This window comes from Leptinotarsa decemlineata, unplaced genomic scaffold (assembly GCF_025532065.1).
Source record: "Leptinotarsa decemlineata unplaced genomic scaffold, Ldec_3_MD MMD2_tig00026299_RagTag_RagTag, whole genome shotgun sequence".
Lineage (NCBI taxonomy): Eukaryota > Metazoa > Arthropoda > Insecta > Coleoptera > Chrysomelidae > Leptinotarsa > Leptinotarsa decemlineata.
In genome coordinates this window covers 1,372,887-1,400,293 of record NW_027412676.1, presented here as the reverse complement: position 1 = coordinate 1,400,293, position 27,407 = coordinate 1,372,887, and the positions used below count along the sequence as shown (strand labels likewise).

General features: G+C 33.0%; 2 protein-coding genes and 1 long non-coding RNA gene across 3 annotated transcripts in view; all 3 read left to right on the top strand.

Annotated features, from left to right (window-relative positions):
* Positions 1 to 820: 820 nt before the first annotated feature.
* The window catches only part of IntS14 (integrator complex subunit 14), a 30,103-nt gene continuing 3,516 nt past the window's right edge, over positions 821 to 27,407 (top strand). The window contains exons 1-5 of the mRNA XM_074180669.1: positions 821 to 1,087; positions 18,346 to 18,516; positions 18,569 to 18,740; positions 18,822 to 19,015; positions 26,623 to 27,204. Of these exons, the coding sequence (XP_074036770.1) occupies positions 929 to 1,087; positions 18,346 to 18,516; positions 18,569 to 18,740; positions 18,822 to 19,015; positions 26,623 to 27,204 (1,278 nt within the window). The 5' untranslated portion in view covers positions 821 to 928. The remainder of the gene's footprint in view (positions 1,088 to 18,345; positions 18,517 to 18,568; positions 18,741 to 18,821; positions 19,016 to 26,622; positions 27,205 to 27,407) is intronic.
* On the top strand, positions 6,609 to 10,695 carry LOC111513404 (dnaJ homolog subfamily C member 2). Its single transcript, XM_023169606.2, has 2 exons — positions 6,609 to 7,525; positions 9,381 to 10,695. Exons 1-2 carry the CDS (start codon positions 6,813 to 6,815, stop codon positions 10,549 to 10,551), a joined length of 1,884 nt encoding a protein of 627 aa, XP_023025374.1. The 5' UTR covers positions 6,609 to 6,812; the 3' UTR covers positions 10,552 to 10,695.
* On the top strand, positions 19,029 to 26,450 carry LOC141484946 (uncharacterized). The gene is made up of 2 exons (XR_012466895.1): positions 19,029 to 20,622; positions 26,060 to 26,450. It is a non-coding gene; the product is annotated as an uncharacterized lncRNA (long non-coding RNA).

The following is a 27,407-nucleotide window of genomic DNA, read 5'->3' as shown; positions in this document are numbered from 1 at the left end:
TACTGGTTTTTTCATAGTGAATGTTTATTTGGTTTTTACGTAAAATTGATCAAGGAATTCAAAAAAAAGACGGTTGTGGATATAAAGTCAGTGGCGTAAAAAATAAGGGGGGAAATATAAGCTATTACCTCGCTGGAACGCCACTGGCTACTGATACTGAAGCAAACATACCACTGGAGGAAGCACATTCTAGCTCGTAATCGATTTGCTGAGTTTCAATAATTTATTCCTTTTAGTCCGGGAGCTACGACGAAAAGGGTCTTTTTATTTTGCAACTTCAAAGCCCTGTATTTCTGAAACGGCTCATTTCCGGACACACATGTCCTACCTCATTTTTCATCATTTTGCAAGAGGAATGACGTGGTATAAGTTTGTCCGTCGAATTCTGAAACACCCTGTATAATATGTATTTCTCATTTCTCCTGATGTAATAATGCCTAGGTACTTCTCTACTGTCCCTATAACTACTATCATTGTTTTGAATTTGAACTGTACTGATTCCCTTATCTGGTTCTGAATCTGAGTCATAATGAATTTTTTGGGGAAGATCCCTCTTCCCTTTCGCTCCCCAACATGCCAACAATATCTATGTTACCTAATAATAAAACCAAGAAGTCAAAAGAGAGAAAATAAAACCCAAAGTAAGAGTATGAAGAAAATATTTAAAAAATAAAAAGTTTACCAGCACACTTTCTATTGCTCGCCAAAACGATGTTTTCCTATTTAATTTCTTTAAAGTGGGATTCGTCTAAGGATCGAAACTGAATTAATGCTCCAGAAACCTAGCTCATTAAAGAAAGAAGAAGATTTCAATATTTTTGTCCTAACCTCATAGTTCTCCAGTTGTGGCAAAGGTAAACAACAAATAATGTAAACATTGTAAAAACCATCATAACAAGTGGTACATAGTATATTTCAAAAATTTGAAATGCCTACTGTTATTTTATTGGACGTATCTTTATCTATGACAAGACCTGTCCATCTCAGTGATGGAATTGAAACTACTAGAAAACAACTGGCAGAAATCGGAATAAATGCTTTTCTGGATCATCTCAGTATTCACTCCAAATTAGAATTCATATCCCTGGTAAGTGAAAAATACAAAATGCAATGCAAAAATGATCTTTTAATGAAAATGAACAACAGTGCCAGTTTTACTAGAAGAAAAAACTCGTGACATAGATGAACAGCATCAACCACCACAATTCAATTATGGGTCTTAAACATTTTAAAACAAGAAAATCAACTTGAAAGTTCATAAATTGCCAAAATAATTATTGAGATTCTATTGTATTTATGATAGACATCATGACTATTGTGTATGTATCATATGGTTTACACAATTTACAATTATGATAGAGGATAGAGGTTGTTATTTTCAATAACCATCATATTGTATAAATGAAATACCCTTATTAACTTAACACGTTTGTTACAATATAAAAATCTTATGAAATGGAAGCAGTATTTGGACATATACGCTGCGTCTGTAAAACATTGTAAGAGTATCATTTTATCAACTATTTTGATATTACAGACTTTCTTATTTTCAGGTTTGATAGTATTTAATTTTTTAAGTTCTATTATAATGCACGAGTTGATTACCTTAACAATTACATAAAAATATACCCCTTTCAATTTAATTGTAGTGGTAAATAGTAGTAAATTAATACTCATACTGTTATGTTTTGTGTTTACTTTCTTTTTTCTTTACTTTCTTTTTTGGAGAACAATTTGCATTAAAAAAAACGTAAGAGTATCAATTTAAGAACTGTTTGAGGTTTCACAGACTTTTCTATTCTCAGGTTTAGTAGTATTTTATTTTCTATGTTCTATTATTTGCCTAAATACCTTAACAAATGAAGTTAACATTTTACATTTAATACTACTTGTTGATATTTATTATAATGGGGAATGTTCCTCAATTTGGGTTATTATAGCAAATGCAAGTTTGAACAAAATAAAGTTGAGTTTAATTCATGAGTTTTTCAAATTCACTTCGAAAAGTATTCAAATTGATGTTTCAAATGTTGGGTTTTAATTTTTAAAGGAATTTGTTTCTAATTCACATATTGGCAACAGCACCTATATCAAGTTGAAATAATTTGTATGTACAGATATTCTACTTCAAAAAAGGAAAATTATCTTTATAAATCAACAATTAAGGCGAAATATAAATTATAGTTCAATACCACCTCCATAAGCCACATAAACAACAGTTGTTTTGTTATTTATTTATATAGAGGAAGATAGGTTAGGTGCACAAAATGTCATATGTCACAGAATGTCTCGGAACTCGGAACATAAGTAAACAGAACAGCACGCCTCTGAAATATGTTATCTTTGTTTGTCTCATACAGGTAACAGATTCATTGTCCTTTATTAGCTATAACCGATGTTGTCAAATGGTGAAATAGAAACGAATCCCTTTAAATGTTGAATGCATTATTTCATTCTTCTTTTTTAAGTATTTAAATATTTTTTTAAAGAAAAAGGTTGAAATGATTAGTTTAAAATGCGTTGTTTTAGAGCTCTTTTATGAAAACTATTTGATTTTCGTCAGGAGGAACATTCCTCATTGGCATATATCAAATGATTTCAATCCGAATCCCAAAAATATTCAAAGCAAATAATTAAAGAACCATCTCAAAACTGTCTATTCTACAATCAGAATTTTCACTCTCAAGTGATAAATTTTGTACCAAAATAATAAAAAAAATGCAACCAAAGATGTTAAGTGTGATTTGGTATATAATTGTTATGTCTAATATATATTTTGGTTTGTATAAATCAATAGTTGATTCCTTATAATTTAATTTGAAAATACATTTCAAAACTTTATTCTGCATTATTTTCAATAGTTTGAGTAGAGCTTTTGATGCTGCTCCCAAACTAATATCAAGTACTGAAGTTTTGAATGCACTAAAGAGAAATAAATACATTTTAAATATTTTAGTGAAGAACAATTCCTAATTTTGAAACTCTGGGAGAAATTCATTTATGTAAAATTTTGATATGTTTGCTCTACGATAAATTTTTATGTATGTAAAACCTTTAAAACTTGGCAGATGATAAATAGTTGATAGTTTTAATATGATACTCGATAAACATGAATAACGATTTCTCATAATTCAATGATAATTTGTGGTATCTCAGTCATGACAAATTTTTATCAAGACGAAAAAGAATGTAATTCATTATTTCCTGTAAATTATGTCCTCCCATATTAGGAAAAATTCTGGTCTGAGCGTCATTTATATATCGAGAAAGTTTAACCCACAAATTTTTCCCATACATACAAACAGCTCTCTATTACAACTGCTATGTATACAAAATGTTTAATGGTTTCGAGATCTTCAAACCCAGCAAAAAGTGACACTGTTCACAAATAATTTTAGGACCAACTGTATACAAAGCCTCTGATATGATCTACCATATCAAATGCTTTTCTAAGGTCTATTGAGAGCAATGCACATTTCATATTTGAATCATATTGTTTTCAAAACCCATATTGACCATCAATACAATAATTTTACTTTTTCAAAATATTAAAATAATTTGGAATGCATTAGTTTCTCAATGATTTTGGAAAGAACTGGCAAAACTGAAATAGATTTGTAATTGACCATATGTTTTCCTGTTTTGAATATTGGTTTCACTTTAGCAGTTTTCATTTTATCCAGTACTAAGCTAGTGAGAAAGGACAAATTATTGAATATTTCATTATGAATTTCGTTTGAGTCTTTATAACTAGACAAAGTTTCATCAAGAAATTTGAGTTATTTTTATTTTCAAAGTATCAAAACTGATTATTATTTTAACGGATTTGTTTTCAAACAGAAGACGTTTTGTGATATGAATGTCTACCGTGATCCCTTTATGATCACTTAATGAGTTCTCAATAATAGCAATTTCACTTTTTTCCGTATATGATCTATCAAAGATAAAATTTATTTTCATAGTTTTCGGAATGGTATTTACATTAAAGATAGTTTCTATTTTCACACTGATCTGCATCTCTAGTTTTTCTATAAAAATACCTTTGTTGTCCCACTTGAACCAACCTATTTTATCATGGTGCAACTTGTAATGTTTTTGTCTTGCCACATCTTTCCAACAGTATATCCTTTTTTGAGCCCAGTTTCGTCCAGACAATAAATCTTTCTATTTTCACATGGAAACTCTTAGGTAATGTCTCCTCCAGCAAATAATTTCATCACTTTCGAATACGAGCGATTTTGTGTTTTCTTTTTCTCAGCTGAAGATTAATTGTTTTAAAAGTTTTCCATAATTTCGTTCTGCCGATCACTGGAGACATACCTTGGTTTTATTTTGAGGCTCCCATTATTTTGTTGAAGGTCGGTATTTCTTTCTTAAAATAAAATGAATGTACTGCAAGTTTGGAGTTTTCATCAACAAGCTCAGTTTTTCTTCCTAAATATGGTTTTGGTGGTTTCACAGGTTCATTTTTTTTAACTTTTGAATTTATATATCGAAGATTTTGAAACTCTCGTCATTTGCAAACACATTTCCGCCAGATTTTATCAAAGGTAATCGAAAGATTATGACATATAAGAGCGTGCATTTCGTCAGTTCGGACTTTCATTGTCTAATATGATATACATTGATTTGAAATCCCTGAATGAATCTGTAAAAAATTAAAAAGGTTGGCTGAAAAAATAATTGTATTAAGCAGCTCGTGCTATTAGTTTCATTTTTTGGTTGTTGCTTTTATGTTATTTCATTGTAATTTCGGTTTTTTGCTCAATAAAATTGTTTTTTCAGCTAACCTTTTTAATTTTTTACAGATTCTTTTAGGGATTTCAAATAAATTTATATCATATTAGACAGTGAAAGTCCGAACTGATGAAATACAGCACGAAACATTGTCAAACACCTTCAAACATATAAGAGCGTCATATACATTACATTCGTTTCATTGAGGGGAAAACTGAAATAACCATTTTTATTTACACTAAGTATAATTTACTAATAACATCAATGATTATTGCGCAAGGACTTTACCAATAATTCATATTGTTCAGTAATAAAGTACTTAATTGAAGCACTATCACATCGGATCGAATCATAGCATTCTCTTTTCCAGCGACAATTTAAAAAATCTCCGGTTTGCCCGATTTAATCAGGTAAGCTGTACAGCTATGTGATATATTCAAAAGCGCTTTCCATAGAAAGTATTGAAAACACACAAATTTTGGGTGTTCAATAATTGTGTTGATGGGTGTTGATTAATAATGCGAGGCTAGCCTCTGTGAGGAATCTTGCATAAATGTCTGTCGGATATAATTCAATATCTAGCGTGGTATTAGGTTAGGTTAGATTAGGTTAGGTCCAAAGTCAGTGGGTCTATTCGACGCTCCACCGCAACCCGCAAGGGTTTATTGTGACTCAAACCCAGCTTCTTAACGAAGCCGATTAGTTTGTATGGTGAGTGGTCTTTCAGGTCAGATGGTAAGAGTACGACTCTGCCGAACTCTAAAGACCTTATTCGGTCCCCAGCGGGGCAGGCACAAAGTATATGCTCTGTTAATGAAGTAGTCGGATAGTCAAGTTGTAAGATTGCCACCTTGATACCCACGACAAACTTCCCATATGAGGATTTTTGCACGTCAGCTACACCTGACGATGCCTTAGATTCAGCCGTGCCAGCGTGGTTATTAGTCGGGGAAGTAGTTATTTTTCGACAGACATTTACCACACCCTACTGTGTAGGTAATTGGGAGTAAATAATGTTTCGAATTTTATTTGGAAATATTTATGTCCTTATAGATATTTTTGTTACTCACCGTATACATACAACTGTCGTTTTTGAGATTTGTTATATCAAATCACACAACAAGTGAATAACTTATGGCAGGAATGACGATCTTACATAAGAATAATTCGAACAAACGCACCTACTATTCAGTCAAAGATATTTTGAAAAGTGCACAAATATTGCCCATATTGAAAAATGTGATGATGTCTGAATCTCAGATATCGATGTGAATTCAAATATAAAACACTAGCGAGTCGTCCCGGCTCCACGCGGGTGCAATGCACCGGAAATTTATGGGCATGGAGAAACAGTAATGAAAAGGTAACTTAATTTTATGAACGCGCCTTTTTCCCCGCGGCTAGCGCCCCAGTTGAAAAATTTATAATACTTTCCTATTTTACATTTACAACATCAAACGAGTCTACATAGAAAATGTTAGCCTCCGAAAATATAGCGGTACGGAGAAACAGTGATGAAAAGGTAGTTTTCATATGTAAACGCGTCACTTTCATCCCCAGTGGGAACGCTCCAATTAAAATATTTGAAAATTCTTTCTTATTGCAATGTACAACATAAAATGAACCTACCTACAGAATTTCAGCCTACGAAAATCATGAGAAAAACTAGTCTAACGAATAGTCAGTTTCTCAGAATCCATGAACACAGAGTTATAAGTTCTGTGAGTTATGTGGTCCGCGGTAACGAACAGCGCCATTGCAAATATTCATGTCACAGAATACCTGCAAAACTGTATGGTAGACTGACTAAGAAATACCAAGTGGCAACGCTGTTGACGGATGACATATAACGTCTTGGCGTGAAGTGTAAAGTAGTAAAATTCTTTTTCTTTTGTAATTTGGCAGTTGACATACGCCATGCGGGAAATTTTGTTTTGTGTTAAACATTTCTAAAATTGCTAAAAAAGACCTAATTTTATTCGAAACAAGTGGAAAACAAATCATTTCCAGTGTCCAAACAGTACACCATATAAGGCTTTTCGAGCTTCCTCTCCAAAAAGTGATATCTAGTAAATATGGGGGAAGCTAAAGTGATGAAAATCAACAATTGCAAAACAGTAGCAGTGAGATATCGATTTCTTTTTGAAAATTCCGGCGGAGGAGAACCTCTCGTGAAATTTTTACCACATCCTGTTATTGCGTTGAAAGTGGACCCTCCTAAAGAAAAAGAAACTGATGAAATTATTCCAGAAAATGTTGAATATGAAGATGATATGAAATACCTGAGAAGTTTGGACCCTAAAGAATGGAAGAGTCAAGATCACTATAAAGTACTTGGTATACCTCGGCTAAGATATAGAGCTACAGATGAAATAATCAAAACAGCTTATCGCAAGAAAGTATTGAAGCACCACCCTGACAAAAGGAAAGCTTTGGGAGAGGAAATCAAAACAGACGATGACTATTTCACTTGTATAACAATGGCTTATGAAACTCTAGGAAATATATCCAGAAGAAGGGCTTACGATTCCGTGGATCCACAATTTGACAATAATATTCCGAGTATTAGTGATATTAAGAAAGACTTTTACTCCACCTTCAAGTATTATTTTGGTCTGAACTCACGTTGGTCAGAAAAGCCAAGGGTCCCTCAATTAGGTAATGCAGATTCATCTCGTGAGGAAGTTGAGAAATTTTATTCATTCTGGTATGATTTCAAGTCATGGCGTGAGTTCTCTTACGAAGATGAAGAAGATAAAGACAAATGTCAAGATCGTGATGAGAGAAGGTAAGACTTTTAAGTACATTCAATAATTCATATGAGGTTTCTGGTAAATATTCAATTTGATGAGTCTCATTAGCTTTTCACAAATTGTCAATACTCTTGCATATCATTTATGTCCACGGATCACACGAATCTGGGTTTAAATTTGTGTGCTCCTGTCTCTTTTCAGAGTTACAACCTCTCAAAATTGATACCTTCAAACTATTACATGTTGCAGATGTTTTTTCACTTGCCAGTCCCTTTTTTTCAGAAAAAAAGCTCAATTTCTTCAAAATGGTAATTTTTCCAAACAACAGTATTATGAACAAAATTGTTCATGAAAGTAAAAAATTATATACAAGGAATTTTTTTGCCAGTTTTGCAGTGTTACAAAATTGAAGTAGAAATTGATGCCACATCACATTTATGAAATTTTTGTTAAGGTGAGGAATGTCAACTTTTCTTTTAATTAGAATATATCTTCCACAAATAATTCCACATTTGTGTTTTGTGTAGTATTTCATTCAAAAGAAGATTGAACTGACAAGAAAGTGGTGATCTTTGTTGTTTCTCAGGGTAAAGCTTTTAAAATAAATGCGGACATTCATACACCATCCTATGAAATGAAAGTGTGGAACATGAACACTCCCATAGATTTACAAGAGCCCTTAAAAGGAATATTTACCAGGTTTCTTAACACCAGAAGATCTTTAGATCTATATTATTAACTATGGATGAAGATCAGTCTTCATTTTTTCATTTGAGAGAAAGTCTAATTTATTGCATCAACTTTTCATGAAGTTTTAATGTTCTAGGTATGAAGAAGAATAATCAAATGCAACATTTTCAATTATTCTAGTAACTTTCTTGTTTTTACTAAAAAGTACTTTATCCTTGTCAGATTTTCAGATTCATTTGAATATTATTTGAATGGCTATTTATTAGAGATATTCATCAAATTAATGAGATACTCCTATGCCGATTTATTGATTATGCAAATTAATGGCCCATCAATAATGAAATTCAAAGGGATATATATCACTAATTTTTTTGCATAATTATTTTCATACTCCATTTTTCATTCAGGTTTTCATCAAATTTATGTTTGTATACAATATTTTTTTGCTTTTTTATTCTTCAGTGAATGTTGACGAATCGACAATAACAAGTTGATCCCCAGTTTTGATTTTTGAGCTGTTTGTATGAAGATGAAGGCTGGCTAATGGAAAAATTCAGACTGAAAACATACCAGTCTCATTTCCATGTTTATCTTTTGGCATTACAGTAGAATTTCACTAATCCGGCACTTCAATAGAAAAATAAGTCCCAATAATCCGGAACTCTCCGTCCGCGCCTCCCTCACCCCTCTCAGCCTATGTGCTCCGCCGTCTAGCAGTCTAACCTCAAAACTTATTACGTGTACGTGCGTACGTAGTACATATTTACCTGTTGTTTCAAAGTGAACATAGTGTGTAGTTGAAAATTTCGAGTGAACGGAAACACAAGACACTATTTAATTTATTATGATTTTTTTTCTATAATTTAGTAATCCGAACATTTCAATAATCCGGCACCTTCTGGTTTTTAATAGTGCTGGATTAGTGAGATTTTACTGTATTTTTCTCACATTGTGACTCACATTTTGACAGATTTATCATTTGTTTCACCATATTTATGAAAATCTGCAATAGGATGGATTTGTATTCCAATCTCTTCAATAATTTATTCAGTTTGGGGCCTTTTCATCAAGACAAAGTCTATTGACATTTAAAGGGTTATGATCATTGAAATAATTTTCATAATTTTTCCTTTGTGCTGTTCTTTACTCATTTCATTTTCGTTCAATAATTAACAAATATTAATTATTATTCTTTCACAGGTATGTTGACAAATTGAACAAAGCAGAACGACTTCGGAAAAAGAAAGAAGAAATGGTAAGGATTCGACAGCTCGTTGATTTGGCTTACAATAATGATCCAAGAATAGCCAAGTTCAAACAAGATGACAAAGACAGAAAGTTGGCTGCAAAGAGAGCCAGGCAGACTGCTGCACAAGCCAAAAAAGCAGAAGAGGAAAGGGTTTTGAGGGAGGCCGTTCTGGCTAAAGAACAAGCTGAAGCAGCAGAAAGGGCAAAGATAGAAGCCAAACGACAAGAACGTGAGGTACAGAAAAAAGCGCTAAAAAAAGAGAGAAAAACTCTTCGAGCAATATGTAAGGAAAATGATTATTTTGCTGAAAACAGTGAACAAAACCTAGCCCACCTAACTGGTATCGAGAGTATTTGTGAGAGGCTATCTTTGAATGAACTTGAGGAACTCAATGAAAACTTGAAAAATAATGGCAAATCTGCGTTCCTTAAGGCTTTGAAAGAAAATAAGGCTCACCTAGAAAAAGAGCGTCTCTCTGTACTCGATTCTACAAAACCAAAAACCACTGTTGTCAGTAAATCAACCACTGTAATGGTTGCACCTGAGTGGACAGAAGACAATATTCAACTTCTTGTCAAAGCAGTGAACCTCTTTCCTGCAGGAACCAATCAGAGGTGGGAGGTTGTTTCTAATTTCATCAATCAGCACGGTACCTTTTCCAAGAACTCCAATAAATTCAATGCTAAAATGGTACTGGCCAAAGCGAAAGATTTACAGAATACAGATTTCTCAAAGAATAATTTGAAGGAAGTTGCCAATAAACAAGCCTTTGATAATTTCAAAAAAGATAAAAAAAATGTTCTGCATATTGATGAGAATGGTATATCAAAAAATATGGATAATTTGACTTTAAACGGTGATGATTCAAAACCAACGCAAGGTGTAAAGAAGTCATCCTCGAATAGCGAAATTAAAACCAAAACAGAACTTCCCTGGACTACATCAGAGCAACAGTTGTTGGAGCAAGCCTTGAAAACATATCCGGCATCTACTGCAGAACGATGGGACAGAATAGCGGAGTGCATTCCAAACAGAACTAAAAAAGAATGCATGAAACGATATAAAGAACTGGTGGAAACAGTAAAAGCGAAGAAAGCTGCTCAGGCTGCAGTCACAAAATAATGTCCGAGATTATTAGGCTTCTTGAAAATTATATTTATTTACAAGTTAAATCTGTTTGCCAGAAGTGTTGATTGTGTTGAACTACAGATAACTTGATTGAATCTTTTTTCTGTTATTCAATAAAATATCCTATATTAGTATTTAGTGGGAGTTTCTTTTTTTATTTAAGGTATTGAATTGATGATCTGAACAATTGATTTGGATATGGAATGGTAAATCGAATTATTTTTTATTTGAATGTTGCGATCATATATGCAACATCATCAACATCAAATTTAATATTACATGCAGATTCTAAAGAAATGGGAACTATTAACTTTTTGAATATAACCTATATTCTAAGGATAACTCTTTCATTGTGCCAGAAATAAGTGGAAAACTCAATATCTAAATTTGATTTCTAACTTTCTTGTCAAGAAAGATTTGTTTTTTTTGAGTGGCCTTCCAAAAGTATGTCCAGCAAAAATTTAAAATTTCTAGAGTGTCATATTACAAATCTGTATATAAATAACATACATTTATTAGCATGAGGAAATAACATTAATTTACTGATTGTTTATAAATGTTTTGTAAATATATATGGGGATCGCCCATAGATGATACTGGGGAAAATACTCTTGAAAATCCTTATTTTAAAGTGCTTTGTTTATGAAACGAGCACAGAAAATGTGTGTTTCTCTACTATATTATGCATATTATATACATATAAACCTTCCTCTTGAATCACTTAATCTATTAAAAAACCCTCATCAAAATCTGTTGGGTAGTAATATAAACTCAAAAAACTTGGTTTCAATATATAAATTTGATGATTTACGCGACCCTGATTCATCTTCATTTCAGTTGATTAACCAGGTCTAGTGCATTAATTCCCTGTAAAACTGAAAGCTGCATTGTCTAGCCTTCAACTGTTTTTATGCCATGTGGGTAATTACCAATATTAATTTACAAAACCATATTTGAAAAACAATATCTGACCTTTTATAAAGTATAAAAATAATCGGAATTCATTGGTAATGCTGACAAATACAAATAACACTTGATATTTGATAGGTAGAAATGGGATCTCACACGTAAAATCTGTAAAAAACACTTTTCCCATACGAATTCAAGGTGCTGCCCCTTGATGCTTGTTTCACTAACCAAGTTTGCATCATCAGAATCAGTGTATACTCTGTCCAACCAAGCAACAGAGTGCTCCAAAATATTATCATGCATAGTGCACGTTATCTCCCAGACAAGGCTGGGTATAGGAATTTGATTTGTTTTAGGTGGAATGTAGGGATACAAATTAGCAGTTTTTCAGCCGTATCAGTACTTGACATTTTAAACTTCAAAATACCGTATTTGTACACACCGTAGGCATTAAAACGTACGGAAGCGTAGAAGGGCCACAGATTATTTGTTTATTTGATCCACAATAATTTCGAACTAAAAGTTGAAATTTCGACTTTTATCTCGTAATTTCGACTTTTATCTCGTAATTTCGACTTTTATCTCGTAATTTCGACTTTTATCTCATAATTTCGACTTTTATCTCATAATTTCGACTTTTATCTCATAATTTCGACTTTTATCTCATAATTTCGACTTTTATCTCGTAATTTCGACTTGAAAGTCATGATTTTGACTCAAAAGTAGAAATATGGTTCTTTGAGTGCATTATAATTTACTAAGAGGTGATGTTAACAGGAGGTTCGTGAAATTGTTGTGTGATTGAAATTTCAATGGAAATATGTGGTTGAAAGTGGGATCAACCTCGAAATTACGAGATAAAAGTCGAAATTACGAGATGAAAGTCGAAATTTCGAGATAAAAGTCTAAATTATGAGATAAAAGTAGAAATTACGACTTTCAAGTCGAAATTATGGTGAATCAAATAAACAAATAATATTTGGCCCTTCTACGCTTCCGTAAAAACGTAACTGAGCACTCCAACACTGTAATAATGAACGCCGCGCCAACCGATTGCAGTTAAATATGTTAATTTTACCCAATAGATGCAAATGTGCATGGTGATCATGCTTTGATCTGGTGTGGGAATAGTGTTTTGAATAGAAATAATTGATGAGTACTTATTTTTTTAAATAACACTGGTCAACAAAATTTCAACTGTTTTTTGTCACATGAAAACTTATATGAAACTTTCAATTTACTAGGATCACTAACCAATATTGTATCAATGGAATAAAATTGACACAACAGGTTTTTGTCTTGACATCAAAGCATATATTTTGGTGAAAATTACAAAAATCAACTATACTCAGAGAAATTATCACTTACACTACAATAAATATTTATGATTTTCGTGAATATTTGTCTTCTGGTAGGTCCCTCCAGAGTTTCCAACAATAATCTGCTAGCATTCCTGGGCTCCATTTTCATTAATAAGCTCTTCTATTAAGTAAATGTCCTGATGGAATATATTCCCTTGTTCGTCACTCACAGCACAAAAATCAAGAGAAGAATCAAACATACGTATTTTTCAGGACACATTACACACCGAAGCTTTATCTGACATTATAAATTCCTCTATTGAGTCTTTGTGTTTTCCGCTTTATGATTTCCTAGGAAATTTTGGACAACACTCACAAAACATTTCCAGGCGATTTTTTCCTGGTCATTTAGTTCTCCTTCAGAGCTCTTATCCTTTATAAGAATGTATCTTGATGCTGCACAGTAAATCCAAAATATTCTTAAAAGCACTGTTCAATTAATGGGGTGAAATTTGTACGCTGGGATGTAAAAGCTGATTCTTCACACACATAACAAAACTGTCAGGGTTAGTAGAACCTTTTCGTTGCATATTTGCGATGTACCTAACGAAAATAAAATGTTAGCTGTATGTTAGCTGATGCAATAGTTATACATCCGCCTAAATGACGTAGGTATATTAATAATAATAATAATCATCTTTATTTCAGAATATATCATCAATACAATAAACATATAATGACAACATATAATGAAATAACGTCACTGAAGGTTACAAGACATAATAATCTTGCGTAAATAGAAATATAAGATGCATAAATAAAGATAATTTTAAAAATTATGATTAAAATACTCCGCAATATTATAAGGTTCCAGATGTATGAGTACCTTTTTTATTTCTCTTTTGAATTTATTGATGCTGACCAATGCTTTTGTTCCATCTGGTAATTTATTGAATAGTCTAATTCACATGTATTGTGGGCTATTTTCAGTTACCGTGAGTCTGTGAACAGGGTAGTTGATATTAGATCAGAAATGAATATATAGCTGTCACAAAAAAACTGGATGTGATTGAAACAAAATTATTATATATTTATAATGAGGGTAGGCCAACGTAATCAAAACACATCACAAAGTTCATGTGACAAAAACACTGTTGACCTGTGTAATGTATTCAGAAAGAGTTTTTGGGGAGTCCATTTCTTTTCAAATTGATAATTTGTTTTGTCTTTGAAAATACTCGTGGTATCATTTAATGAATATGATATAACTAGTTGTTGCTGGCGGCTTCGCACGCGTATAATTTGGTTTGTCACATTAAGTTTCGTGACAGACCATCATTTTAAACGAATACAATATTTTTTTATTAACACAAAACTTTAAGTTTCCGACTTTAAAACTGACGAAATTCTATACAATATTTGAACACCTATTTTTCCCCTTGAGGAGTGGAAATTCCTGATTCTCATTCTTGGTGCTTATTTACGTAGTAGAAATAATATCCTTGCATAAATCAAGATTCTAGGTTCAGTAGCTTTGGCTGTACGTTGATATGAAAGCGTACAATAGCAAATAATTTATACCTATATTTACTTCAAAAATACAGTAACTAAAAAAATATGCCAACTGCACCTAAGTAATGAATAGCTTCGAGGATCAAATTATGTTACCTATAAAGAAATTCGCAAAACTAACACAACCGTCAACGACGGCCCTCAAGTGTCTTCCCGCGTTCGGATCGCGTTCTCGACGATGGCGCCCCTCTACCTTTGCGGATCTTCCCCCTTCGTCTTACAGTAGACGCGATGCGTAATGGCTTACTGCGTTACGTCAAGTTAATCTTATCGTGATAAGTTTTAAATGTTTCATTAGTTCGGACTTCCATTGTCTAATATGGTATAGGTAAATTGATTCGAAACCCCTGAAAGAATCTATAAAAAATTCAAAAGATTAACTGAAAAATAACAATTATATTAAGCAAAAACCTGAAATTACAATGAAATAAATGACAAGCAGCAATAAAAAAATTGAACTATTAACACGAGATGAAAATTTAAAATTATTAACAAGAAATGAAAATTAAAAGATTCCAAGCCAAGTGACTTCACGACGTTTCGATTGTTAGTATCCACAATCGTCTTTGGGAGCTAACTGGACTTATTCCATAAATGAATAGAACTGGCCGATACTTGATGAAAATCCATATTTAAAAAACTAATCAATAGAGTTTATTCTCTGATTTTCACTATAAGTTATACGTAGCTTCCTTGGTGTTATTGATTTTCATCAAGTAATGGGTCAGTCCGTTCATAATGAGAAAGTTAATATTTATGTCACTACAGATAATAAAAGTATTCTCTTTGTTATTCATTTCATAAAGTAATTGTTCTACCTTGTTAATGAAAGAACCAAAATCACTATATAGAGTTCTGTATGTGCCAATAATATAATATACAGGGTAATTCAAATTTGACTCCCACCATTGTTATATCCTAAACTACAGGACATACGTCGAAGCTTAAATTGGGGCAAAGTTGTGTTTTTTGTGCTTAACAAAATACTGTTTTGAAACTTTGATAACATAGCTCAAAACCAAAAACACATTTCCATTGATACTTTTTTTTTCAGCTACACGTTTTCATGTTCAGATTTACAATCCGACGTTTCGTGTTCTGGCAATCATAATCAACTTTTTTTTCAATTATGAGCGCAATATTGTTTTTATAAACAGAAAATTGGTGCTTCTCATTCTGATTTCATTGATTTATGATTTGCTCTTTTGAAACCACAGGTGTCCATATTTCATGGATGCATATATTCCTTTTTCAATGAAACAAACTTCTAACGACAAACCTTGGTTCAACAAAAAAGGCGAGCAAGCTGTCGCCTCCAAAAATCTTGCCTACCGGCAGTGATGCAAAAATCCCAGTGCCAAAAACCGAACTAGGTTTGTTGATGCTCGCAACAGCTGCAAACTTAGAATAAATGAAAGCACAGAACTTCACAATCAGAGAATTAGGGATAAACTGCTTGCCAATCCCAACGGGACTAAATCCTTCTGGCCGGTAGCTAAAGCTGTTAATAAGACCTTCACAAAATCCACAATTCGACTACTAACACAAGCGGATGGTTAAATTGTAATAACAACTATAGAAAAAGCAAATCTACTAGCTGAACAATTTGCGTCCCACTCCACAGTCGATTTTCTGGGAAAGACACCACCTACTATTCCCAAACTAGAATCCACAATGCCGGAAATTTGTTTTTGACAACGTCTAGTCAGGCGAATTTTGAAACAGCTCTAGTCCTGATCAAGTGCCGATATAGTACTTGAAAATGTACAAACTAACTCGCACCAGTATTTTGCAAATTCTTCAACCTGTCTTAAAAGGAAGAGGTTTTTCCTTCTTGTTGGAAGATTGCTCCTGTCCAGCCTATTCCCAAAAAGGGCAAGAAAAATCTTCCAAATAACTATAGACCAGTTTCTTTGCTATCGTGATATCAAAAATTATAGAGAAAGCCGTAAACCACCATATCCTTGAATATTTGGAAGGCTTCAACATTTTGAGCGATCATCAATATAGCATTAGGAAACAAAAATCAACAGGCGACCTTCTGTCGTATGTCACCCATATTTGAAATAACGCAATCGAGAAACATGGAGAGCCAAGAGCTGTTGCGCTTAATATTTCTAAGGCCTTTTACCGTGTATGGCATGAGGGTTTGCTGGCCAAACTTTGATGCTATGACTTGTCGGATCATTTTCGTGTATGGCTCTCCAGCTTCCTGAAATAACGTTCCTTGTAAGTGACCGTCGATGGATATCTCTCGAATACTTTTATTATCAACGCTGGTGTTCCCCGGTCTCCAACCTTCTTTTTATTGTATAACAACGACTTATTGGAAAAAAACAAGAATCCAATATATTGCTTTGCTGACGACATCACACTTGTCTCGTCATTCTATTTGGATTCCAAGACATCGGCTGCGTATGCACATCTTCACCGGCAGTAGGAAGTTGCATATCTTAATGAGGATCTAGAAGTGACTTTGAATCAGGGTGAAACTAACCAGCTTCAATTCAATGCCACGAAAATCCAGGCATCGGTTTTCTCCAAAAAGATAAATGTTTCCGAACCGCTTTCTGCTTCGATAAGTTTGTTGGGGGTTGAAATGGACACCAATATGTCTTAGCACAATCATGTCGCTGGAATTGCAAAGGCTGATTCTCGAAAGCTTGGAACACTGTTACGAACCAGAAAACTGTACACACCTCAGCAACTTTTGATGCTTTATAAAGCTCAGATCAGATCTTCTTTGAAGTATTGTTCTCATGTATGGAGCTCCGCTCCTAAGCATACCCAGAAGCTGCTGGATTCCATCCAGAAAAGAGCCATCCGCCTGATTGGAGACGCGAACATCATACAATCATCGAAGAAAGATTGGGTATTTGTCTCTCTTCTATAGATACTTTCACGGAAGGTGTTCAAGTGACTTGGCACGTTTGATTCCACCAAGAGCGGTATATATAAGAAATACGTGACAAACTGTGACTGCACATCGTTGAGGTTCAACCCAGTATACCTTGAACATCACTATTTAAGAACCTTTCCATTTGGAGAACTGCGTTTGTATGGAATAAACTTCCTGAAAACGTTTTCCCAAATGGATTTAATCTTCAGCGATTCAAATCTAATGTAAATCGCTACTTTCGCACAGTCACCGCTCTTCGAGAGCCTTAAGGATTTTCCTGTAGTGCTTGTGTTTTGTCCTCAAAAAAAGTAAATAAAAATCAGAGAGAATCATTTAGACTATTATTTGCTATACTGAAAATACCTCCTCTCTTTCGCCTGTATATATTCTAGAAATATCTTGTTACATATTTAAGGATAAAAAGCATTAGCACTCATTCAGTTCAGTTATTTATCAAGATTTTACTACTATTTAAAAACACCCCGAAGTAATTTAAATGTAACTCTAAGAGGACACATCTCAGAAGATGTTTGGATGTGCAATAAGCTGCCGGAGACAAATGATAACTTCAAATTTAGAACTTTATGTTTTGTCAAAAATGTTTTATAGTACCTACCAAAGAATTTTATGTCAGCTGGACAGATACTTTCATTCGATAATATAGCTTATTTTACTTAATATACACTATTATTTTAAAACTGTCAGTTTTGAATATGAATTGAGTATATGTAACCTGTTATTATTATATAGGCACTTTTGTTATAAACTCGATTGAGTATCGCTGTAACTCGACTATTGCGTTCCTCGCTAAAGATTCAATAAAAATTAAGTACAATATTCTTGAGAATAATAATGGTTTTTATTGATGGTTCCATACAATTACAACCAATTAAATGGCAGGATGCAATATCTGCGAATTTATACCGTATTCTTGATCGTGAATGTATGATAATGGTATTAAATATTTCGAATGTGGTATACCACATATTACACTAACTTGTAGAACATTTACTATACTTGCCTTCGGCTCACATAGTCACTTATTTCATTCAAAAATTTCAAAATACCTTTATATATTTACTGAATAATATTTTACGATATTTTCAGATCGCATTTTCTTCGTTATATGAAGAGAGATGTCCATTTACCAGAGATTACAATGTGATAAAAGGAGAATTGAAAAATATAGACGATTATGATAAAACTTGTATTGAAACTGCCCTCCATGGTGTCAACCAAATGGTTTTGGGAGAATGGGGAAACAACACAGCCTGTCAAGTAAGTTGCGTCATATCTGAATCAGGACACGAATTTTTAGAATTTCTTGTAGATAATTTTGGTGACAGATGGAAGTACCGGCGTTGGATCAAAATCCCTAAAGGAATCTTTGTCAACAATAAATCAACGCTCAAGCAAAGTACCTTTTCCAATTCCTTTCTCTTTTCCAGGAAAGTTGCATGTAGTGTGTATAACTCCTTCATCAGATTTGAATTTTATCAAAGGTATAAATAATAGTGTTGTGGGTCATATGAACTTAACTTCATTGTAGAAAAATGTATACCTTCAATATTACTCTGTTTTAGCTAAACCTCTGTATCAGAGGTTGATAGATCTTACTGGATATGACGGTTCAATTTTGGTGCCAGACAATCTTCAGAATGAATGTAATGTTACCAGCTTGTTTCAAAAGCTTGCAGAGGACATGTACGTTATGTTCAAAGGTGTACTGAGATGCGGTAACTTGGAATCTAAAGTTATACTGTCACCAGCTCCAGTGGTAATTACTTTTTCACATATCAATAATTTACATTTCAAAGTTATTTGGTATTCATTGATTTTGGTGGGAATTTATATTTGAGATGATAATTTTTCATTTCGTGCAATGTCACATATTATGAAAATTTGGAATGCGTCCACCACAAAACGAATTTGCATAGACTCTGATAAGGACAAGGCTTTTTTGCATAATTTTTACATTTTTACCCAGTTGGCTTTTTTATGTTGATGTCCAATACAATCTCAGGGATATGTTCAGGGCAACGCCTGAGAACATCAATGACATTCATTTAAAAAACATATATATCATTAGGCGGCGAACAATTAGAATCGGTTAAATCCATAGAATAGTGATAAATGTCAAAGTGGATTTTCACCTTCAGTATCAACAGATATCTAGCAAAGCCATGAAAATGTTAGGATTTGTATGAAGGACCACAAAAGACTTTACCAACATCAATTATTTAAAGCTATTGTTATTATTATTATTATTATTATTATTATTGTACTTTGCATTGGTAAGATATATTACGGAATATTGTAGATGTGGTTGGTCACCAACATACGAAGTTCATAAATATAACGTAGAGAAAGTTCAAAAGTTTATAAATTATATTGCCTTTAAGTACAGTATGTGCAGCAAGTTACATAAGTTATATAAGACGAAATAAACGTAAGAATTAGTAGAACGTTGGTTTTGAAAGTACCTAATTTGAAAAAAAAATTATCGATTAAAAAAAACTCGAAATAAAAAAAATTTTATTTTCATTATACCTACACGAAAATTTTTATTATCATAGATATTTCAATGAATGAAAAACTACATAACGTCTGCAGAATTATGTAAAAACTTTCCTAGTTGAAAAATGTTACAACCAATATTGAGATGTAGCATTCTAATGATTTCGATTCGTTTCCCATCAAAACGTTCTTCAACATCCATTGGGATAAACACCCCAACAGCTAGCACTATAAATCATGAAATCGTTATGGCTTTATCTCGAAAGTTGTCCGCGATAGTGCCAAACGATACCATAAGACGTCTTTTATAAAAAACTTCCCTAAATAAAAGCTTTTTGAGAGTTTGTAGAAAGTGTCATTCGAGATGTATTGAGTTGAACGTCAAAGCGATGGACAGCTGTAATTTTCCACGTTCTTATACTGGTCTCGATGGAATTCAGCAGGTTAAGTCAAACACTTCCTGTGAAAATATTTACGGAAAAATAGGCATAACCTCTTTTCTGTATATTATCTAGCAGTCTCAGATTATGTTTATGTGCGGAGCTCCATATATATGAGCAAAATTCCAAAGGAGGTCTAATGAAACATTAAAAATTATCGAGATATCTACAATTCACTAATTCGAAATAGTGTTGTTTTAAGTTTCTGAAACGATTTTTTGACTATTCCAATCAAATGATTGGTACTTGTTCAATTTGATACCCTACAAAATTATCGAGGTTGCTAGCAACATTATTAAGTCATTTATTCTGATGAATAACGTGAAGTAATTCGTGATCTGGCTTTCATTGAGTGAACTGGTCGAAAAAGTTTCAGCGTCACAAATTGGAAGAGAAATTGACTCTGCAAGCAGCGAAGATCAAACAGGTGTGCTAGTACCTTTTCTTTTATTCATCTCATATTCACACATTCTTATATATCAATTCAAACGTAATTTGATTTAACCTTTATTATTACATGAGTTCAGAGTCGGGGGGAGAGGAAACTCCCTCCCGTGTCAAAAAAAAATGATGATGAAGAGACAAACATATCCAATTTGAATAATGACGGAGATAGTGAAGACTTTGAGGTAGAAAGTATTTTCAACTCTCAGTCCCTTGCTGATAACGTAAACATGTTTAATATTCAAGAAAATAGAAATTTGCATTCTTTAACTGAAAAAACTTCAAATACAAATTTAACAAAAACTCAAGAACATGAAAAAGATATTCTTTTTTATAAAGAAGGTTCCTTGGGACCTTTCACAGTTATAATTGAAGCAACGGAAGAGTCAGGAAATTATATTGGAAGACTTAATCAGTTAAAGATGGCAAAAGAGATTTTTGATTTAAATTTATCTCATTAGCAAAATTACTAATAGAGGCAGAAATAGAATTGGAGTGGAATTCAATAGGAGAATTGAGGCAAATGATTTTATCAACAATAATGATCTTACAAAGAAAGGGTACAAAGTATATATACCATTTAATAAAATAACTTGTAAAGGTATTGTAAGGGGAATACACAACCATTTAACGGAAGATGAAATCAAACACTTGATTAAAAGTCAATTCAAAGTACTACAGGTTAAAAGAATGAATAGGAGACTAGTGGAGGATGGAGAAGTGTATTACAAACCAACTGCTACTATTCTAGTTACGTTTGAGGGGGTAATCCTACCTGCCAAAATTGATCTATGCTATATGACTTTTCCAGTAACCCCATATGTAGCTCCGGTCACTCAATGCTTTTCCTGCCTCTTATTTGGACATACTAAAAAACAGTGTAGAGGTAAACGTAAATGTTTTAATTGTTCAGAAACTCATGAAAGTGACGAAATTTACGATCACTGCACTCAAATTAAGTGTTTTCACTGTAAAGGTAACCACAAGTCTAACAGTAGAGAATGTAAAGAATACGACAGACAAAAACTAATAAAAGAAAAGATGACTTTTGATAATATATCATTTTTTGAAGCAACTCAACTTATACCTAAAGATAATAATTCAGACAGAATAATACAAACCACTCAAAATTTTCCACCCTTAAGGACAACACCATCTATCTCTCAAGAGAATATTCATATACGACAAAGACAACAGGTTTATCATGATAATACGAAGACACACAAACGAAAATACACACAAATCGTAACAAATAGTAAGGAAAAAAGACACAATAATCAATCCAGTGGTTATGACAGAGAAGCCTTAAATGAAAATTTAATAAATCCTAACGGAATGATACATCAACCCACAAAAGGGGTAATGATGAATTATCTCAATAAATAACTTATCAACAATAACTTTGAAATAAATACCAACAAAAGTAGTGATAAGGAAAATGAGGATAGACTTTGCAGGCCAACGGGTGCCAGCTCATCAAATGTCAGAATAAGCCCTTCCTCAGACAACGACATTATAAAACAATTTATGACTCTATTTACAGAAATTTCTCCTAACATTCAAGACACAGTAGTTAAACTAATAAATCAATTAAAAGCATATAGGGATTGGGATGTCCCAAATCATGAGCGATAAATCTATCAATCTGGCTCCAATAGTTACTCTAGAAAATCTGAAGATCATTCAGTGGAATGTTAGAAGTGTGAATGCTAATAAACATAACTTAATCAAAATTATTAATGATTACAACCCTGACATTATAATATTAAATGAAACATGGCTGAAACGTGAGTACACATTCACTATTAAATCCTTCAATATAATTAGAGCAGACAGAGATGATGGATATGGGGGGGTAGCAATTCTTACCAGATCGGGTTATAAATATAAAGTGATCAATTCTGATGAGGGAACTAATAATGATAACTACCAGTTTTTAGTAATACAAACCGGAAACATTCATATACTAAATTTGTACTGTACTCCGAATAATATTCCTTCAGAAAATATTTTGAACAGAATGATAGGTAATGTAGACAGGAAAATAATATGGATGGGAGACATGAATGCTCATCATTTCATGTGAGAAAGCAATAATAGTAACTATAACGGTAATATATTGATGTCAATTTTAGAGGAAAACGATTTAGTTATATTGAATGATGGGTCCTCCACCAGAGTCACTAACCCCTCCCATTCTCCTAGCCCACTAGACTTAACCATAGTATCGGCCAATATTGCTAATAAGTGTGACTGGACAGTACTACTAGACTGTGGTAACAGTGATCACTATCCCACTATGTGTACTTACAGAGAATATGAAAACGCAAATGTAATCATGAACAATAAAAACAATAGAATTTATCGCAAAGCCAACTGAGAAAAATATTATAATTATGTGTCGGACAGAATTGATAATAGTCATAATTATACATATGAAGATATTATTGACATTATGAAAAATGCTGCAGATTCAAGTATTCCTAAAAATAAAACAAATAAGTAAGAGCACAAATCCTGTATGCCCTTGGTGGGATAGTGATTGTTACAGACAAGTAGAGGATAGAAAAAAAATTATACGAATATTCAAAAACACTCCATCATTAGAAAATTACATCTCTGTTAAGCAGATCATAGCTAGAACCAAAAGATTTTTAAAAAGAAAAAAAGTTAGGATTTTAAAAATTTTGTGCTTCAATAAATAGAGAGATGAACATTTCCTATGTATGAAGTGTCATTAAAAAATGTTCGAATCAAAAAATAATTACATCCTTCTCAAATAAATTACCTGATAGTAATATTTCAAGATCCATTCTAGAAAAAAATCATGGTTTGCGGCATTAATCCAGATTTCGAACTTTCTAACGAGATGGTTTATGAATAAATTCTAAACCATTTCAGATTAACGAATTACATATCAGTCTCAGGATAAGAAAGAAATCGGCTCCTGGTCGGGATAATATTCCGTATATCATGTTTCTTAAACTTCCAGAAATAATGAAATTCAAACTTTTCGAAGTATACAACCAAATCTTAAAAGGACACAGTTTACCTCAAGACTGGAAGGAATACATTATATTGGGAATTTTGAAAAAAAATAGGAAAGCGGATAACTTTAACAATTTCAGACCTATAGCTCTCCAAGCTTGCGGACTAAAACTTTCAGAAAAGATGATTAAAAATAAAATAGAATGGTATATTGAACATAATCAGATTCTGTCTCCCCTCCAGACAGGATTCAGAAGAGGACAAGGAATAATGGACGCAGTAGCATACTTGGTAACATACGTACATACTGCTTTTGGGCAAAATCAGATGGCGGTAGCAGTTTTGCTAGATATAAAAGGTGCATATGATAATATTAACTTATCTAAATTGCATAGTTATCTGATACATTATGGAATACAAGACGACTTGGCCAATCTAATTTTTAGAATATTTAATAATCGACTGACATATGTCTTAGATAATGAAGATAATTTACATGGTTCTGGATTGACAACAAGGGGATTACCCTAGGGATCTCCCTTAAGTCCGGTATTATTTAACATTTATCTGAGATCCTTGTATGATGTTGTTCCTTCCAGTAGTAAACTCATTGCATACGCGGACGATTTAATTTTATTGGTCAAAGGAAATAATATAAAAGTAATGGAAAACGTAATTAACTGTACACTAGAAAAAATAAAAAAATGAATGGACAACCATCAGTTACAGATGGCCATTCATAAATGCGACGCTATATGGTTCTTTAACAATAAAAAAGTAAACCACAATCTCACAATCAGCATTGATTCAAACAACATATCAGTTAAAAAAGAAAGTAAATATTTAGGGGTAGCAATCACACACAATCTCAAATGGGATACACATATTATTAACATTATTAAATGCGCTAATCAAGGAATAAATGTAATACGATGTTTCAGTAGGGGGTGGTGGGGCGCCAATCCCAAATGCCTTCTAATGGCTCTTAATGGATTAGTCAAAACTCATCCTGATTTTGGATCCATCCTCTTCCGAACCAGTACCAAGAAAAACTTGAGCAAACTTAACACAGTATTTTATCAGGGTTTGCGAGCAATTACAGGTACCATGAAATCCACCCCGACTAATGCATTGCTGGCAGAAACTGGTGAAATAAGTTTAGAGTTTAGACGTAAATGGTTAGCAACAAAATTTGTATTAATTAGAGTCGATCACACCGCGCCTATTATAGATTTATTAGAATCATTAAGTAACATATGTAAAAATAAACAAGAATACTGGAAGAATAGAGAAATCCCATACTTGGTCAGTGCATTGGAATACATATATCCAGTCCGAAATCAAATATACACCAATGAAATTATCCCAGCCTTCAGCTTTGAATATGATGTATATATTCACAATATCCAACAGATTCACCCTAACATACAAAAAAACGATCCGTTATGCAGAATCAAATTCAATAATTTTTCAGAAAACTATGCAGAATATAATCTTGTGTTCACGGATGCATCTAAAATGCAAAACAGGGTAGGAATAGGAGTCGTAATTCCTCAAAGAGACATATCATTCACCGCCAGATTACACGAGCATCTAACTATATGTGACGCCGAACTCATTGCTATTCATAAAGGAATTACGATATGCCTAGAAAAAAATATCAGTAAAAATATAATAATAACGGATTCCCTAAGTGCAATAAATAGAATCAAATCACATCTCATCTCTGCCAAGAGTGACTATATTAGTATGACAGCTAAGCAAATGATTTATCTGTCCTCTATAAATAATGTTATTTTCAAACTTGCATGGGTTCCTGGACACTCGAAAATTGATGGTAATGAAAAAGCTGATTCATTGGCTAAACTTGGCACAACGCTAAATATTCCACTGAATATTAAACCAGACAAATATAGTCTAATGCCATTTTTCAGAGTAAGATAAAGGAGGAATTGTACAGATCATGGAAACAAGATATCCAACAAAAAGGTAAAATGTATCATCTGATTCACGAAGAGTATCCAAAGGATGCATGGTATCTTAAATATCCATACATGGATAGAAGGCACATAACCTCGATTATCAGAATGAAAACTGGTCATTGTACTAATAAAGAACATTTATACAGATTAAAAATTGTAGATAACCCTAATTGTGAATGTGGAATGCGAGACACACTTAATCATATATTCTTCGAGTGCCCGATCAATAAGACTAATAACAAGGATTTATATAAAGAACTCATCCTCAAAGGAATTGCTACTCCGTTTAGTATTACAACCATATTGAGACAACTGAATATTCCAATACTTAAAACTTTAATAAAATTTATAGAACAGAACAAAATCAAATTATGATCTTCATCCATTCCTTTTCCTATTTTCGTTCTAACCTTTGTTTGTATTACTATCTGTCGCTTATCCTTTATCTAGCACGAGAAGAGATAACGGACCAGTAAACACCAAATCTAATTAAGAAAACAGAAGTCTTGGATTACAGCATGATTCACAATCAGACCAAGCTGTATCCATCCGAGTCGAGCTGGCTAAATGCGCCTATCTGGAAGCAAAGGCCAAGAACTTTGAGTGAAGTTAATGTGAAGTAATATTTTTCTAATTAATTTGAAAGTCTAAAGTCGTAGGCGGCAAGTCGTAAGTAATTACCTAGTTAGATCATGGGATTTTCAATATGATTTTAAAGGTTATTAAAAATAAATCGATGGATGTAGCCGTTACTATTATTAAAAATGTTAAATACTTAGTTATTAGGAATGAATAAGCAAATTTTTGCGCGTGTTGAACAACCGCTGAATAAGAGGTACACTCAACTCAACTTGATTATTTCATGTAAGCGCATATATCTAAATACTAAAAATTTGAAATTTCAGTATTCATTGTCCCAAAATCTACATTTTGTGACTATACATTCTCCCCAATTTTATTTACTATAAAATCAGTATATCACCAGACTAATGATATTTAAATTTCTTTTCAAGTCATACACCAAAGTTAATGATTTCGATTGTCAAACCTATAATGTATCAGAACTCATCGAAGTGTGCGGCTTCATATCAGTAGGGGACATTGGCTCTCCAATGGCAGTAAGTCGACATTTGATCTTACCCTCAACTCCTCCTAGCAAACAGGACAGCACTCATAAATCTGATGTTGATGTAATAGATGATGACCCAACAGATGAGGGAAAAACACCCTCTTTCTGCGTTCTTCTCCATGGAGCTCTGAGGGTGGAAAACATGGCCGCTCTAGTGACTATTGGAGAAAACTGGTTTGGTTTCGTATACTCCTGGGCTGACTCAAAAAAAAAATCAAATTTGATGATGACTGTATTGACACCTGGGTCAGATGCGGTACCTTGGCTTGGCGATTTGAACAACTTGGGTTCTTCTGATTTTTATTCTGCTGATCAAGTAGGAGGTTTCCCGGTAAAACCCACCGAGAAAAGAAGTTATTCTCAGAATGGGGTTGTTTGGATAAGACAAGCAGGTTTGCAATCTGATATACAGAAGATTTTAAGACATGCAAGAAAGTTACCAGAGAAGACACAACAGTTTTATAAGGTAATTAATTCACATTCAGAAAAGTATTTTCCACTGAATTTTATCTCTGTAATAAATGGGGCGCAGGATGTATAACATTATATTATGTAATATTATAAAAAACCTACTTTTTCACAGAGTTTTACAAATTTTTTCAACATAAACTTCTAAGATACTCATAAATATAAAGTGGTTATATCAAATGTATTTCATAATCGGAAAAT

Bases quoted from the DNA above. Each gene is read 5' to 3' on its own strand.
- LOC111513404 (XM_023169606.2), top strand. From the start codon at position 6,813: ATGGGGGAAGCTAAAGTGATGAAAATCAACAATTGCAAAACAGTAGCA. The intron at 7,526-9,380 runs GTAAGACTTTTA...ATTCTTTCACAG, and splicing joins CAAGATCGTGATGAGAGAAG to GTATGTTGACAAATTGAACA.